At 37.7% G+C, this 18,397-nt stretch overlaps 1 protein-coding gene across 1 annotated transcript in view; it reads left to right on the forward strand.

Annotated features, from left to right (window-relative positions):
* Positions 1 to 924: 924 nt before the first annotated feature.
* mtnr1bb (melatonin receptor 1Bb) overlaps positions 925 to 18,397 on the forward strand; it is a 129,746-nt gene continuing 112,273 nt past the window's right edge. Inside the window, exon 1 of the mRNA XM_028801167.2 lies at positions 925 to 1,596. Coding sequence (XP_028657000.2) covers positions 1,422 to 1,596 — 175 coding nt within the window. The 5' untranslated portion in view covers positions 925 to 1,421. The remainder of the gene's footprint in view (positions 1,597 to 18,397) is intronic.

The raw sequence follows: 18,397 nt of genomic DNA on the forward strand, positions 1-18,397 counted from the left end.
GTGATAGACGCAATCAAGATGTTAAAACACTTCAGTTACTTCAGTAGCGGCTGAGACATTCTTATTCGCCCGCTTATTTGCCTGCAATTTCATTCGCACACTTAATTGCCGATGTTTCTGTGACAACCTAATAAAAACATTCCGAAAGCAAACTCATGAATCCCACCTCGTGGTGTACAAATAGCTTTACACATCCAAATCTACAGTGTAAAACAAAATAATTAATATATCCGGTATTAACTGTCCGCTAAACATGCGACATTAGGTTCCAAATATTTTTAAATAATAGTAATATTTGCCTCATATGAATGTGCAGTCGTCGCGTGTGTAGTGGGGTGGTGGTTTACGGTTTAATGTCAAACAGACACAAGATAAATCACTGTATAAACACCATATTTAATTAAATCACCATATTTGTCTAGTTAACGCATTTGCTTTATTAATGTGTTAAACCTGCTTCGTTCCAAGCATCCACTACCTCATATTCGAACGCTCGTTTATAATCGTCGATTAACCTGCAAGTTTTCCAGGAATGCTGGAGGAAACTCACGCGCACCCGGGTAGCATAGCCTACAATGTTTGAGCGAAGGCAGACTTTAGGAACTGTTAGGCTGCAGCGCCGACCCCCATGCCTCTTTATTTATGAACGGACAGAACACAACTAGCACAAAAAGTGTCTGCACTAAAGTTTACTTTCCTAGTGCAGGAATCACAAATGAAGAAAAAACATTGTTTATCCAATTAAACAGATTGATATATGAGCGAAAGTATAATGGGATTATTTAAATGTTCTGTAAATAATTACACGTTCTTGTTTCAAGTTATTAAGTCAAACTAGGCACGATAAGAAACTGGAAAAATTACAAAATATTTGAAAATGTGGACGACTATACTTTATCCGTTTCTTTAATCGCCGCCACCCTCTATACTCCCACCTCCCGATACACAACTGTCCTTCGTCCCACTTCTTTCATTTCTGAATGAAGCAGTCATTGTAGTGTCACTACTTTTCCCCCCACCACACGTCCGATTTAGCTGAAGCTGTAACCCAATGAATAAATCAGCTATTGGGCTGCTCAAGTTAAACTGCTGTCAGTCATCTGAGCGCTTGTTCACCTCCAGCTACTGACTGGTTATGCAAACAAGATTTACAGAAAAAAAGTGGGCATGTGAGTACCTACGCCTGGTGAGCCAACCGATCGATAGCGGATATTAAACAGACTGGCGTGATAGATTTCTCATATCAGGGCGTTATTCTTACAAGTCGTTCGCTCCCGTAGGTCTTCGGATGGAAGTGCTACAACTACTGTCTGAAAAAAGAAAAAGAAGAGGACGAAGCGCGACCACTGTCGGCGCTGCAGACCCGTGTTGTGAGTGGCTCCCACCGTGTAGTACTTTCATGAGCCACGGAGGTTTTCGCGATGCTCTACAATGTTTCAGCGTTTGGGAACTTCACGGAGCAGGGGGGCGTCTCTCGACCAGCTTGGGCAGTGACGGCGCTAGCCAGCGTGCTGATCTTTACCACTGTAGTGGACATCCTGGGCAATCTGTTGGTCATTTTGTCTGTACTTAAGAACAGAAAACTACGGAATGCAGGTCAGTGACTGATACGTGGAATGTCTTAGTGGTCAGTTTCAAGTTTGAAACTCTGCTTGGACCAAGAGGATTTTTCAGATGCAATTCATAGTGGTGATTTGTATCAGAGTCAATATTTAAAGGTTGTGTGTAAAGTTTAGATAAGTTATTATTATTATTATTATTATCGTCATCATCATCTACCTTTGGATGCTTCCTTTTTTTCTATTCAGTATTTTGTTTTTTATTAGAGGAGAAATAGAAACAATACTTTTGTTTAATTTCATTTGTGATACCATAAATTGATTTTTAAATAAGTATCATTATAAGATATTGAGTAATATATCAGCTTCTTTTGAATACAATATCAAATTTAACTATACGAATTTATCGGGCAAGTAAATTAAAGTAGCAGAAGAACTTCCTGCACAAAGGTAAATAGAATGTCACCGCAATCGGATACTGAGCGCGGATTTCTAAACTACCGAGTTTAAGATTTATTATAGTTACCGAGTTTAAAGTCCTATCCTTATTGTTCGTTTCCGATCTTTAAAAAAGAGCATGCTTTACGGGAATACCGAATCGTCCTGTTTGATCTACCAATGAAAAGATCAGCTGAAGCACTTAAGAACTCTCACAAAGCAAAATGCCGAGTCTGCGCAGAATGAAGTGGCGCTTTTCTCAGCTAGAGGGTAACTCATTTCAAAGCGAACGGGAGTTGCTGTCACAAGAGATGTGTGTGGTATCTCTTTCGGTTAACGCTCCTCTAAAAGCTTAACTGCAATATAACATTTTTACAAGACGATCACGGTAAATAGAAGGAGGTACCTGGATAATGTAACAAGGGGAATATTATAACACTGAGACATGGTACACAGTTGAACAGTTAAAGTATAACAGCACTAACTGCCTTAAACCTGGCTTTCAATTGCCAGATATTCTTGAATTGAGCAGGAAAACCGTCAGCAAAAATGAAAAATCCTTTCAATGTAATGTAAATGTTCCAGGGAATTATTTCACTGAATATTAAATTAGGGTTTTTTTTGGCGCTGCCTCCTATAAAGAAATTTTTGCAAGACACATTATCTTAATCCTCTTCAAAAGATATTAAGTGTGGATACACAAGTTACTAACAAGAGTTAACACAACGTACAGTATAAAAAGTCTTTTAAGTGCCACTAGAGTGGATATAACGGGGCTGTGACAGCATGCACTAAAAGGTAGCCTACAGATCGATATAAAATGTAAAACGCAACAAACCAAGAATGAATGTGTTACCTTTTAATTGTGTACCTTAAATTAAAATATACGTGCACATTACATGTGCATTTTTAGATTTCGACTATCAAGTAGTTAGTTTTAGATGGAATCCGTTTATGCAATATGTGTGCATTCCCCAGATTTCAAGTCTCGGGTCTCTTATAAAGACGAAAGTCTAATATTTTTGTATTGACTGTAAATAAGAAGAATATAATCATGCTGCTTAAAGGAAAGTTGGTCCAAACTGAGGATAAACCCATCGGAAATCGTGAAGGACTTCCGTCTAAAAGAGTAGCTTTAGGCAAAACTCGTCCGCAGTGAGAATTACACGCTATTGGTCGACCGATTTCTTAGTGTGGGTTGCATAACGCGTCACAACAGACCGTGTTTTGTTTTTGGCGGTAGAACATTGCACTGGAGATCTTGTGACTGAATATGGGGTTGCATGAGATAAAAGTTGTTTTGTGTTGTCTAGTCTTTGGCGTGGGCGTTTGTGTTAATAAAAAGTATCTCACTGAAAGGCAGGGTCAGCTGAAAAAGCAAGAGAGTACTATATACTGCCTTAGATAGTATCTATCTATCTATCTATCTATCTATCTATCTATCTATCTATCTATCTATCTATCTATCTATCTATCTATCTATCTATCTATCTATCTATCTATCTATCTATCACTGTTTTGCATAGGAAGTTTTAAAGGCAACGCTCTCTGAATTTCTGTAGTTCTATCTGTAGTATACTGTTGTAAAAATGTAAAAAGTGAACACTTTCCACATGGCGTATTTGTAGTATTCTACATGTTTTTTCTTAGCATATTTTTATTATTCTGTACATTTTCAGAACTGACACAAAATCAAAGTCGCATAGGAAGTCTGAAAGGCAACGCTCTCTGAATTTCTGTAGTTCTATCTGTAGTATACTGTTGTAAAAATGTAAAAAGTGAACACTTTCCGCATGGCGTATTTGTAGTATTCTACATTGTTTTTTCTTAGCATATTTTTTATTATTCTGTACATTTTAAGAACTGACACAAAATCAAAGTCATGTATTATGCCACATGATGTTTTTTGCATTACACTCAAAAAATTAAATTTCAGGTAGTGTAACCAGATTGTGGAAGCGTTTTGAAAATATCATGTAAATTCCCATCACAAAATTTCACTTCAAGATTGCAGTGATTCTTATACAGTGTCTGGACTAAAGAGTGTAAGGAACATAGTAATGTCTTATTTGTGAAATATAAATATCCACAAGTTAAGATTTAAGTCTGTACATTTTTATTCTTGACAAACGTATAAATAGGAGATATATTGAAGAAAGTTTTTAAATGATGCCTTAATATTTAATGACAATAAACAGTAAGCAAAATTAGTTCTCAGAGCAGACCTCTCATGTTGTCCTCATTAATAATCAGAACAGTATAATATTTTAACTCCCCTAAACCAATTTAGAATCATATGGAAATATTAAAAATTATAGTGACTGTCATTATACTTTGCAGCTGTGTAGTGCTTAGCAAGGAATTAAAGCCATGTAGTTCTTTAGTAGTTTAGGAGTCTGTCTTATAAATTTGCTAACATTCATGATGAGTTACATGGCTACATACTGCTTCCCACAAAGCCCAATATTTGTGACAGACTCAAACAAAGGTAACTGTAGAGGAGACCTTAACTCCGTTGTTCTCACTGAAAGTCTGCATTTTTATTTCTCAACATACAGAAATAAAAGTGATTTAATCATGAAATGTCATCAGTGAGAAAAAATCTAATTTTTTTCAGGGAAAAACTCCAAACATAAAGTATGAGTGTTGCTTCACTTTACTGTACTTTGCCCCTCATTAGCCAATGTGTTATATTAAATAATAGTGTAGGTACCATCAATATGATTTACAAGGTGTTATGTTTACATGCATTATTACTTCAGAAAACTGGGTTAGAATCCCAGGTTTGACTGGACTTTGTATATATATATTATATATATATATATATTAAATATATATATATATATATATATATATATTGTGACAGATAGAGGCTTTGTCCACCTCTTGAACCCTCAGGTACCACTCTGAACACCAGGTAAAAGTATAGTATTTATTTTACTAATATATCGTGCACAAAGCACTCTCCACACCACACTCATAAACACAATACTTCTCTCTATAAATCAATACCTCCTCGCCCAGACACTTCGCCACCCTACCTCCCAGCTCAGCTCAGTGTACTGGGCTTCCCACAGTCCTTTTATATCCCCTGACCCGGAAGTGGTTCCTGGCCAAACCCACGTCCATTTCCTTCCAGGTCAGGGTAAACTGTCCTCTTCACCCCGGGAGTACGTTGTTTCTTCCGGTCACGTGATGATGACGCACTCCCGGGTTATAGGGCACACAAGAGCCCACTAGCCCCCCTACAGCGACTCCCGGTGGCCCCCAAGGTATCAAGCAGGGCTGTGTATATAAACTACAAAGTCCATGAGGCCCTGCTGGAACTCGGGGCACCATCATGCTGTCCGGAGGGCTCCTCCTAGCGGCCTGGGGGGTGGCGACCGGAGTCTGTAGCCGGTCGTCCATCACAATATATATATATATATATATATATATATATTTGGTTTTCTTTTGAGCATTGTGAAGATGTATCTGCTAAGTTAATTGGTAAGTCATTATGAGTGCCAAAATGATTGTGAGTGCCTATTTATTGTATGCCCTGATATATACTGATGTACTTTCCAAGACCGGTTTCTGGGTTGTGACTGATTATGCCATAGGAACTCCTATCCAGACAAAACCCTAAACCTGGATTAAGCCAGTTTAGTAAATGGGAGAATAATGTAATATAAACTTATAATAAACTGAGCAAGCTGTAAAAATGAATAGATGTACACACATTTTTTTTACGGTTATTCAAATATGTGGTGCTAAATATGTGTGTCAATGTTAATTTGTCTATAGCAATACCTATGACTGGTTTCTGTGTGGCACTCATTGCTGCTAGGATTAGTTTTATTTCCTTGTCACTTTGGCCATTGGTAGATATGTTGAATCTGATAAACATATATTGCTTAGTTATAATTTGCTTGCTATATTTGTTAGATACTTTGTTAATACAGAGGGATCCATAAAACACAGCTCTCTAACCACATGGTCATAAACTTTATACATTTATAAGGTTACTCACCATTTTCTTAACTAAAATAGTATTAGCAAGCAGGTACAGCTTTTATTCTAGAAGAAAAGTAAATTAACTGGCAAAAAATAAATGAGTCAATTATCCTTTAAATTATAAGGAATGAGTCATTCAAAAAATTTTTTTTTCATGAAAAAGTTTTGACTTTTTTACTTGTGCGGAACAAACAGATATCGTCTGGCACAGCCTGTTAATACAGTTGCTTCTGTAGTATTTGGCATGAGGTTCTTCATACATATTCTGGTTCCATTACACTATTTAATTACTTCAAGAACATGCAGTAGTACTAAAAATCATGTTGTGGGATGGCATATCATGTTGTTCCAAAGAGCTGAGAGTCTCCGCTGATTATAATATAGCTTGCTGGGTATCAATAACAGTGTCAACCCCCTTGTATGTTATGGCATCTCCGGGCAGCTGACTTTGTATTTGGACTACTAATGCTGACATTTTTAGATCCCAGAACTGTTTCTTCGCAGTGTTATTTATGGTTTATTCAGTTGTAAATGTTTGGAAAAAAACTGTCTTTTCCGATTGTTGACATGAATGGATGCCTGTGCAAGAATCAGAAGACAATTAAATCAGATTAGTTTTTGGATTAATAGGAAATTTGGTCTTGGAGATCAGCCATGTCTGTAATATTGAATCACAAAGAATATATTGTTATATGAAATACTACTGTTTATTTCTTAAAGTATACCTTCCAGTTTAATCAAACTCATAACATATTGGTGTGTGGTATGTGTGCTGTTTACAAACCAAATTTTATTGTCACATTTAATTGTGCACACAGTGCAAATTGTAGTAAAATGCTTAGTTACAGAAGTTCAAGCAAAATCTAAATACTGTATTGTGGAAAAAACAAATCCATACACATATATGAATTTCTGGCTTCGATACAGTAATAGAGCTGCTACTGCCAATAGCAGGTTTGAAGGGGTTAGTAAGATGGTCAGCCCTGCACAGATGTGCCACAGTTTTACATTTAAATACAGCAGGTCCAACTTGGTTTGTCCAAAAACGGAACATGCCAATAAAAGTTTATTTGTGTCAATGTTCCCATGCTCGAAGTTACCAACATTCTAGGGTCAGAATGATTAATTCTTTAGAGTGTTGGAAACAGAGTGAATAGTTTTTATTGCTGAGGTAATAAACATGCATCAAGATGTTACCATTTATCACCCTACACAGTAATGTGGATTAATTCATTCAGTATTTCAATGTTTGGATAGCACATTTTAATTATAATGTGCTGACTTTTTTACCATTACTCATTCACATAAACGTCCAGTTCCCTTCTTTTCCACTTCATCTGATCGTATCAGATGAAGCCCATCCAGCATTAAAATATTTTCTGGAATAAAAAGTTTATGCCGGTTCTCCGCAATACAAAAATGCCACAGTATCTGTGTGATAAAGCAGATTTAGGGGTCTGTGGCAATGTGCAGGTTTTTTTTAGTGCGCTCAGGTTTGGGGTGTTTGGGGTATAGGTGTACGTGTTAGTGTAGCCAAGTGACCCTGTGGTGTTGATGAAGAGATTGGCTGGATATGCAAGCACATGCAGATGCATACAGCTTAGAAGATTTCCTCATTAGTGCTCTGGAGGCTTGGGTACACAGTCACTTTAAACAGTAAGACATCAAATCCTCTTGCTGTTTTCTTTCTTTATCTTTGTTCTTCACTGCCACTAGTCCATCCCACAGCCTCCACCATTTGTAATAGCAGCTGGCATACTCCTCTTGAACCCAGGACACAGATAGACATAAGCCAAGGATTGCTCAACTTGCCATGACTCAGCATGATATGTAAAGTTCATCCAGCTTATTTAAAAGAGATCAAACACTCCATGTTTGTAGAGACAAGCCAGTTGTGAATTTTTTCTACCTTGCTTTTATCCTCACACTGGGTCTTTGGCCTTTTCATCTTTTGATGAACTGGTCCTTCAATAAGGTTAATGTAATAGAGCTCCTTAGGCGCTGGGTATCGTAGAGCTACCAGATGAGTAGGAGAATACTTAATATATGCCAGTTTACGTTCCTCAAAGTCTCTTACATTCTCAGATGTTATCAATGTAAGGTAGCTTTCATATCCTTTCAATCCTATTTGTTTACCCAGTGACATCTCTCAGGTTTGCAGCTTATCAAAAAGGCAGTTGAGACAGGCTGACACACAGATCTGGGTAAGTAATGGCAGCAGCATATCTTCAATTTAAAAATACATTTAAAAATTAGTAGTAACAAGCCAGAGTCCAATATAAATAAATTAACTAATCGATCTTTATAAAAAAATGGTTTACAGATGGCTGCCTATGTGGCATCCAGAACTAAAAAGAGACACTTTCTGATGAATTGTGAGACCATCTGTACATCTTTCTGTCTGTGTCTGGAGTGTGATTGTTGGAGTTCCCAGGTGTCCTGTGTTACTTGTGATGTCATAAAAATTAAACTTTCAAAGTTTAGTCCTCTGCAGTGGGTTGGCACCCTGCCCAGGATTGGTTCCCTGCCTTGTGCCCTGTGTTGGCTGGGATTGGCTCCAGCAGACCCCCGTGACCCTGTGTTCGGATTCAGCGGGTTGGAATATGGATGGATGGATGGAAGTTTAGTCCTGATAGCTCAAATGCTGTAGGAATATGACAGGAACAAATAGGCAAAGATATAACCAAGTTCATATACAGTATATAGATGGGAGCCTATTTATGGTCAGCTGACCAGTTGTCCTTGTCAGTTAGTGTGCTAGAGCACTTAGCCGCCTTTTCTATGGCCGCCTTTTCTATGATTTATTAACCAAAGTAAACTTCTTGACATAGAAGAGAGTCCAAATCCACTGCTGGATAGACAGATAGGAAGAATTGTAAAGTTCATGTACATATTCTTTTTTTCAGGATTCAGTTTACTAGCTATTATGTTATTTATTTATCAAAGAATCAATTTGAACTAGTCATGCAATATAACATCCTTTATTCTGTCAGGCTCTATCTTCTCCTTAATCTGTCTCCAATTCTAATTGTCTTTTTTAAAAATTATACTGAAGATGAGGCAGTATCTGAGTAGTCTTTGCTCAAACAAATAGAATACAACTACCTCCCATACTTTTAATGATACTTTAAATACATTCTGACATAATAAGCAATACAAAAATATTATCAAAGAATACAATTTCGTAGTGTTTGTGTTTGTTTTAGACAGCTGTTATGCATTATGGTGTATTACTATTGTTTATTGTTTTACACTGGTAAAATAAAAATTTGAATGCCTTACAGTTGGTTATTCTCAAGACTTTGTTCTGTGAACATCCATGCAGAACAGAATGGATGCACACTACATAATTCCTTCAAGACCACCAGTAGGTTTAAATGTGCTTTCAAAACCAGACAGCTTGCATTCAATGGCATTGTCAACAAGCAAGAAGTTGAAAATGTTTTTTTATTTATGGTTAGGTCAGGAGGACACTAAAGCATTTAGAACTGACAGTCACTAGGGAACCTTTAAAAAACAAAATGCACAACATGCCTCTTTCCTGTGGCGTCTTTTAACATAACATATTTAGTTTTGTTCCTTATTTTAAATGTTCTGTTTCATTTTACTAATTGTTATGGAGTAGCTGTAGTAAAAGTTGTGGACTAAAAAGAACCTGCTTCATGAAAACAGAAACCGTCTGAGAAAACACATCTTCGTCTGCATGTGATGCTCTAAGCTGGAAAAATGTAAAGCAGTTCAGAACAAATACAGTTATGCTCTTAGCAGATGAAAGCAAATTTCTTGATATACTATAAATAACATAACATAATATTAGGAAATCCATCCATTCATCCACCTGCATATAATAAAATATACCTTCTTTATGGTATCAAATTGTGAATTTCCCCTTCGGATTAATAAAGTATCTATCTATCTATCTATCTATCTATCTATCTATCTATCTATCTATCTATCTATCTATCTATCTATCTATCTATCTATCTATCTATCTATCTATCTATCTATCTATCTATGGGATATGCAAATTTTTATTTACTATTACCATCAATTTTAATGCTTTGAGATTTTTTTGTCATTGAGTCACACAATATAATGGTTGCTTATTAGAAAATTCTTTTCTTCAGTTACAAGATATTTAAAAAATATTAAAAATGTAATTTTGCTAACACACATTTGTAGAAGCAATACTTTATTTGTATAAATTACAGGTTGAAGTCTTCTTAGCTTTGTCTATATATTCTTTGTACACCTTGATTTGGGAAATTCTGATCATTCTTAGTTGTAAATTTGATGAAGCGGAAGGAGTGTCACCAAACACAAACTTCAAGGTACCTTCAAAACAATCCAGGGCAGTGTGAATGGGTATGCTTTTGGTTGCTGTGCAATTACAATGCATATGTTGGCCACAGTTTAAGTAATTCTGAACAGTGAGCAAGATCTTTTCAAGAATTTACTTATACAGTATGTCCTTCACATCCCTTGATTTATAAATACTGCAGTCCCGCCAGTAAAAAGCATTACCATAGCGTGATATTGCCAATAATAAAGATGATATAAGGGGTGGTGTTACACGGGTTAGGAGTCATGCCGAGCTTGTTTAAAGCAGAGCTCTCTGTATTCAGGATGAAGAGTCCGGTGTTTGTTTCTTCAGCCTATGCAATCAATTGATGTATTCTTTTCTGAATCTGACATGTCTTATTACAAATTTGTGATACAAGGTCATTAATCTCACATGCACAGATTACAGTGAAATTCTTTCTTACGTATACTAATTCACATTCATCATGATGCCACTCTCTGGCGCCATCTTAGAAAATAACTACCATACTTCAAAACTTTTGTCTGCAATCACTGAAAAATCTCAGAGCACATTTTTCACAACTTTGTTATCTGACTGTTAGGGGATTAGCATTACTGTTTTCCTGTTCTGTGGAGGTTCCTGTAGAAAATTTTAAAGTATTTACTTTCTTATTCCAGTCTTGAACTGGAGTCTAGACAGGCATTCTCGATCCCCTTTTCATCACCTCCAGAGAACATTTCTCAGACAGCATAGCAAGCAGAAGTCAAAGAAGAAATCCACAGTCTGGACTGGTAAATTCCTAATTATTTTTGGAAATGAGATAAAAATAAACTAAAACAGTTAAACTCCACATTCCCTTTTCCCAATTGCTCTAATTAAAGAATACTGTTCAATTATGTGCAGTCTTGGGATTTACATTATTTAGAAAAGAAATTTGTATTTCACTTCATCTCAGGCTAACAGTTTTTTTTTCAAAAGTTACAATTATCTTAAAATACATCTATTATTACCTCTCAACTTTTATTCTTAAAGCTAAACAGTTTCTATATTTATATCCCAGCTATTTTTCTTTAACCACATACATTTCTACCTTTTGCTTCAGAATTTAACAAGTGCCTGGAATGTTTCATTTGAGCATCAAATTATAGAAAATAAATCTAAACCCTATTATCAGCTATAGAGGACATGCAGGTGATGGGTGTAACAGAACAAGATGCAGAGGACAGAAAGATATGGAAGAAGATAATCTGCTGTGGCAATCCCTAACGGGAGCAGCTGACAGAAGAAGAAGAAGAAGTCATTCAAACATTAACATTGCAATTCACATTTAAGATATTCAAATTACTTTTGAACAAGGAGTGATGGGAAAAGAAATCAACATCTCATACTGTATCAAATTCTTTATAATTTAAAATCTTGTTTTTATTAAAAAAAATGCTCTAATGGTAGTTAGAGCATCACACCATTACATACAGTACTTTAAAGAAAATATTTTGATATATAAAATTTAGCTATGCTTAATAATATTGATTTCTTTTACCAGTAACCTCTTGTTAAGGTTATAGTCCATGCATGCTTTTTTCGTTGATGTCATCCCAAGATGCGTATTGCAGCTTCTCCAGAGTGATGATCTGCAGAAAAAGCACAGTCTACTCTTTTTGTTAGTTAACCGCACCTTTTGTACAGCATATCTTAAAATAGAAAACTACCTGGAATGGAAGCCACTGCTCATCACCAGCTTTCTTGCTATCCTAGAGAATAGAGTTTTTTTTTTTTGTTTTTTTGTTTTTACTAAAAGAACATTCTTCCATTTGAGTATGGCCAGTACTCAAAGGAAAAAGGCACACACATTTATACTAAATCTGGAAACATTTCATTGGACCTAATCATATTCACTTTTTAAGTTTAAATTTAAAACATATTTATGTACACTACACCTTTGTCCATTTCCTCATCATTTAAAACAACACCACATATTTTCACACAATGTCTTTAACCAAACATATTCCCAAACTCACTTAAATTCCTTCAAATATACTTCACTCACGGAGATCTTTAACATTGCACAACATACTCAAACTGACTTAAACTGTCTTTAACACATTATAGTTACTTAAGTTTTATTACTATTATTATTTAGCATCTACTATTTAAAGTATTGACACATTCTTTTTGTCTCATTGCTTACATTTGTTTTACTGGGGCAACAATGCCAACAACTGTGCTCATGGAAAGCATTTAAAACAATGTCCATATCTTCACACACACACACACATATACCAGGAGCATTTTATCCTTGAAAAAAATTGTCTCCTTTATATTTTATAATTCACTGCACAATTTTTTTGAAAGGTCTTGCTTCCTGAAAAGTTTTTGCTGATTGTGACAGGTACCTACTGGGTATGCACAAATATAGTTTTAATTTTACTGCATCACGTAGGAACTCTGAGAAATAGACATTTATATGTTTACTGACAACGTATTTAGTCACGTTTATGTTTCACATAAGCTATTAAATTCAACAGAATTAAAAGTGTTTTGCTCCTGATTTTCTTTTGTATTCAATGTCTGGTGCATCAAGTTGCAGTGTCAAACAGTAGTCAGCAAGCATTGACGGATTGCAGTTGCCCTGGTATCGTTTCTCCATCGTAGCAATGTCCTGGTGAAACCTTTCACCGTGTTCGTCACTGACAGCACCGAGATTTGCGGAGAAGAAGTCCAAGTGTGAGTGGAGGAAATGAATCTTGAGTGACATGTTGCACTTCATTCTCTTGTATGCTTTGAGAAGTTTGTCTACCAGCTGAATGTACTTTGGGGCTCTGTAATTGCCCAGAAAATTGTCAACAATGTCTTTGAAGGCTTTCCAGGCAATTTTTTCTGGCCCAACTAATAGATCTTCAAACTGCTTGCCACTCATAACATGTCTGATTTGGGGGCCAACAAAAATGCCCTCTTTGATCTTGGTGTCAGTTATTCTTGGGAACATCTGTCTTAAATAACGAAAACATTTGCCTTCCTTGTTCAGTGCGTGACGAAATTCTTCATGAGTCTCAGTTTTATGTGAAGAGGAGGCAAAAATATCTTTGCCGGGTCAACAAGGGATTCACGTGCCACATTTTTCTGTCCTGGAACTAACTTTTTATGGAGTGGCCATTTCTGCCGAAAATAGTGTGACTCTTTAGCACAGCTGTCCCATTCACAGATGAAACAACAGTAATTTGAATAGCAGAGCTGCAGTCCTAGTAACAGAGCAACAACTTTAAGATCTCCACAGATATTCCAGTTGTACCTGCTATACTGGACGTGCTTCAACACCAGTTCCATATTCTCATATGTTTCTTTCATGTGTGCTGCATAGCCAACAGGTACTGAAGGATAAACATTGCCATTGTGTAGCAGAACAGCTTTCAGGCTTAACATTGACGAATCAATGAAGGGATGCCACTCTTCCGGGTTGTGATCACAACCCAAGGCCGAGAACAATCCTTCAGTGTCACAACAGAAACAGAGACTGTCAACTTGTGCAAAAAATTTGGTTATATCATGATGTCGGCCTCGAAAAACACAGAAATTTTCGTACCTGGTGACAGCAAACACCATTCCTGCAGACTCAAACCCAGCAGCTCAGCTTTTGTTTTTGACAGACCCAAACTCTGACCAAATCATTCAATTTAAACTGTGTTTTCAGATGTGGATCACCTGATGAGCACGGTTTAAAATCTGGGTCAATGTCACTGTCAGTACCCTGCATTGCAGTTTCTTCATCTGGTTCGTCTAAGGTCCAGTCCTTTGGTGGTTTCGGAATTGGAAGACTGTCGGCATGTGGCACGGGTCTCATTGCTGAAGGCAGATTAGGATATTCAATTGACTTCTTGTTTTTGGCAGAGAAACCAGACACATTAATCAAACAGAAGTAACAGTCCGTCACATGGTCTTTCTGTACTCGCCATATCATCGGAACAGCAAACGGCATTGTCTTTCGAGCTCCTCTGAGCCAGGCTCTCAGACTGACAGCACATGTCGCACAGCAAATGTGAGGCACCCATTCCTTATCTTGATCACCAATTTCAAAATACAGATGATAAGCTTTCTTCATAAGAGCAGTCATCCAACGTCTCTGAGGCGTAAGTGTATATTCGCCACAGATATAGCAGAATGTATCGCGGCTGTTACGACATTGACGAGACATATCACCTGACACTAGAACGTCTATAGCATCAAGCTTACTTACTGTTATATATTGCTACAGATACTATACTTTACTACACTGATACTATACATACACACTGACTATCTATATTAACCAAATGAGCAGGTTTGGTGTATGCAAGCCACCTTTATAGCATGCTGAGACAGCGTCAAGCTCGTTCAGACTTGCTCAGGCATGCCCAGGATGTCAACTTCCACAGAACGGCTTCCAACCTGGCCTGATTCCATGCCTGGACATGCACAGGCTGCAGAAACCATTGTTAAGTCACTTACGGGAGCGAAAATGTTTGGATACAAATATAAGAAAAATTATGACAAAACTGAAATGGTACGTGATGGGTAAATTTTGATGTGATATTCGTGATCAGCACCCAAAAATCTATAAGACACATCCAACAGTGTTCAAGAAGCAAAAACTTTGTTGTGCAGTGAAAGAGCATTTTTCCCTAAGACTTGATCAGGGTCTGAAGGAAAGATGTTTTATACATATAAACATTTTTATAAGCAAAGTGGAGATATTTTCATTTTATCAAATCTCTCTATTATAAAAAGAAATCCTGTCCTGGAAAGCAAATGCAAGGCTACGATACATGATCATCTTGGAAGACATTTTAAAGACCCAGGAGACCAAGGAGACTTGCCACGGTGCGTCTCGCGGGGACCATAAACATGAGACTTGGTGCCAAGAGATTGTCCCAGGGCCGTAGCAAAAAGGGCAGCGGCTGTGCAGGCTTTAAAAAGATCAAAGGGCAGCGCGACAGCAGCTTAAATTCCCCCCCCCACCCCCCGAACGCGAGCAGCGTTATACATCCTGCAAGAAAGAATTCAACCACGCCCGGGGCCAGAAATAAAAGACAGGTATTGCTTTGCTTTTACAACGTCACGCGAGACCAGGCAGTGAGCCATCATTTAAAACAAGTCAACAGACCTCTAATCTAGCAGTTGTTGGATTGCTTTTGGCAGGCAAGCATCATGTGCTCGGAGCTCTTAAATCAATGACATGCGACAAGCAGAAGAGGCAGCTAGCAAGCAGCAAAAAGACAGCAGATGATCCAAAGGCATATCCTTAGTGTACATTCAGCGACACCACCCTTCACAACATGAGCAGCATTATACGTCTGGCAAGAAAGAGATGTAACCACGCGCGGGGCAGGAAATAAACAAGTATTGTTTTTACAGAGGTTTTTAAAGTAAAAGTGAAAATAATGCATATGTAACATTTCCCAAGAAAATAACAATCTATTTAAATTGTAGATTGCCTGCCTAAGGTAAAGTCATCCCTGATGAATGGGGACGTGGGAATGAGGGGTTCCTTTCATCGGACTACTTCAGATGTGGAATGGCAAAATGGGGGAGGCAGCTTGATGAATGAGGTCTCCAGGACTTAAAACAAATCCGAATCATATTATGTGATATCATCTAATGTGAAATTCTACTCCGTACTTCTAGAATGTTTATTTTTATACTGTATTGAGGATTTATTCTGTTCTATGTATTGTACTGTATTGTATTGACCCCCTTCTTTTTGACACCCACTGCATGCCCAACCTACCTGGAAATGGGTCTCTCTTTGAACTGCCTTTCCCAAGGTTTCCTCCATTTTTTCCCTACAAGTGTTTTTTTTTGGAGGTTTTTCTGATCTTCTTAGGGGGTCAAGGATGGGGGGCTGTCAAGAGGCAGGGCCTGTTAAAGCCCATTGTGGCACTTCTTGTGTGATTTTGGGCTATACAAAAAAAAAATTGTATTGTATTGTATATCCGGTAAACCAAACACGGGGGTTGGCGAGCAAAGCAAACAGGGGGCAGAGCCCCCCTAGTATTACACATTTTCAAAACTCACATTTTAACCCAAATTAACTCAGAGTTCTGGAACTTTATCAGATATTTCTAAATTTGTGTGCACAATATATTTTACTTTAAACATTCAGTTTAATACAAGTACAGTGGAACCTCGGGTCACGACCGTAATTCATTCCAAAACTCTGGTCGTAAGCTGATTTGGTTGTGACCCAAAGTAATTTCCCCCATAGGATTGTATGTAAATACAATTAATCCATTCCAGACTGTACGAACTGTATGTAAATATATTTTTTTAAAGATTTTTAAGCACAAAAATAGTTAATTATACCATAGAATGCACAGCGTAATAGTAAACTAAATGTAAAAACATTGAATTTCAACATTGAGAAAACCTTGAACAGAGAAAAGTAACATTGCAAGAGTTCACGCTATAGCCTTACGAACTGCTTGCTGTAAAGGGAAAAACATGAACATTTGAAAAATCTGTAATTTAATAAACAACCAAGAAAGGTAACATTGCAACAATGCATGCTACGAACCGATCGCTGTAAACACTTTTTTTAAGAGTTTTAAGCAAAGGGAAAAACATGAACATTTGAAAAATCCGTAATTTAATAAACAACCAAGAAAGGTAACACTACGAACCGATCGCTGAAAACAGAAGTGAAGCAGAGGTTAAAATCCAATATAAAAAAGTCTTCATTAAATACAGTCTCTTTAAAAACAAGCCCAGTGCATTGTTTAACTGCCTTCTCGGCCTTACGCAGCCAGCCCTCTCTGTCTCGCTGTCTCGCTCTCTCTCTCTCTCGCGCTCTCTCTCTCACACTCTCTCTCTCGCTCGCTTGCTCTCTCTCTCTCGCTGCACAAGGAATGCACAGGGAGAGACTGAACACGTGTGGAAATCATCTGCGCGTACAAACCAGATGGGAAACTGGCTTGTTTGTCACCTGAGTGTGTGGTCGTGAACACATGCAAAAGTTTGGCAAACTTTTTGGTCGTAACCCAATTTGTACGTGGTCCGAGATGTTCGTGACCCGAGGTTCCACTGTACAAATATGTCCCATTCACACATTTCTTAGGTACAGAACAACATTTTTAGACACACGTAACAATTCTTTCAACACGTCATCCCATGCACACATTTCTTTAAATGCGCTGCGCATCAAGACATCTTATATTCTTACACACACTATGCATGGCACGAAACAAAACAAAAATATGTACTCATTTACCTTCACAGAACATACAAACTCTACATAAACCTTCCATATTCCTTGTTCTTACTAGTTAACATTTTCTACATACTGCGTAGCATAAATTGATTACTCTTCAGTTATTATACATTTACCTAATTCTACCTTTAGCCCTATCTTCCTGTGGGACTCTATCTCCCACTGGTTGCAACCTTATTACCTCAGGGAGGACTTTAACCTCCTTTCTTTTTTACTGAGGCGGGGAACGCTGTCCCCTTTGTTACGTGCCGGGGACTTGAACCCAGGACTTCTCTATCCATTACTGTCTACTGAGACCTATTGCCAAACCCAGTGAGAGATCTGGGCAACTCCCCCAGACAATAGTGGATCACTTCCTCTGGACGGCAACCTAAAACAATCTGCCACGCAACGAGGGGTGATCTCGGCATGATTCTTTACTCATCTGCAATCTCCGATGCTTCCCGGTGAGTCCCTGGGATGACATATGCTCTCTCTAGGGGGCAAAAGGCACTCATTTAATTCTTTCTACATTCTCTTAACACAACAACACTAAAAACTAACCCTAACTCAAAATGCAAAACACTCCTGTTCTAACGGCATTGATGTCTAACCAAGCACTTTATCCCCAAAAGAACGAATGAACATACCTCCTCTCGTATCGTTTCAGGTCCGACGATTGCATCCTCCGGAGAGGAGTCCCGCACAGATGGGAACAAGCCTGTTCCAATTTTGCATCGTCTGCTTCACATCTTTTGAGATTCTGCTGGGAGTTCCCTCTGGGGTACGGATTACCCCATGTTGGGCACCAAAATGTGATTGAAATTTAACATCTTATTAAAGAAAGAAACGTCCTCTAACAGGACAATTCAGTAATAGGGC

This window comes from Erpetoichthys calabaricus, chromosome 4 (assembly GCF_900747795.2).
Source record: "Erpetoichthys calabaricus chromosome 4, fErpCal1.3, whole genome shotgun sequence".
Lineage (NCBI taxonomy): Eukaryota > Metazoa > Chordata > Cladistia > Polypteriformes > Polypteridae > Erpetoichthys > Erpetoichthys calabaricus.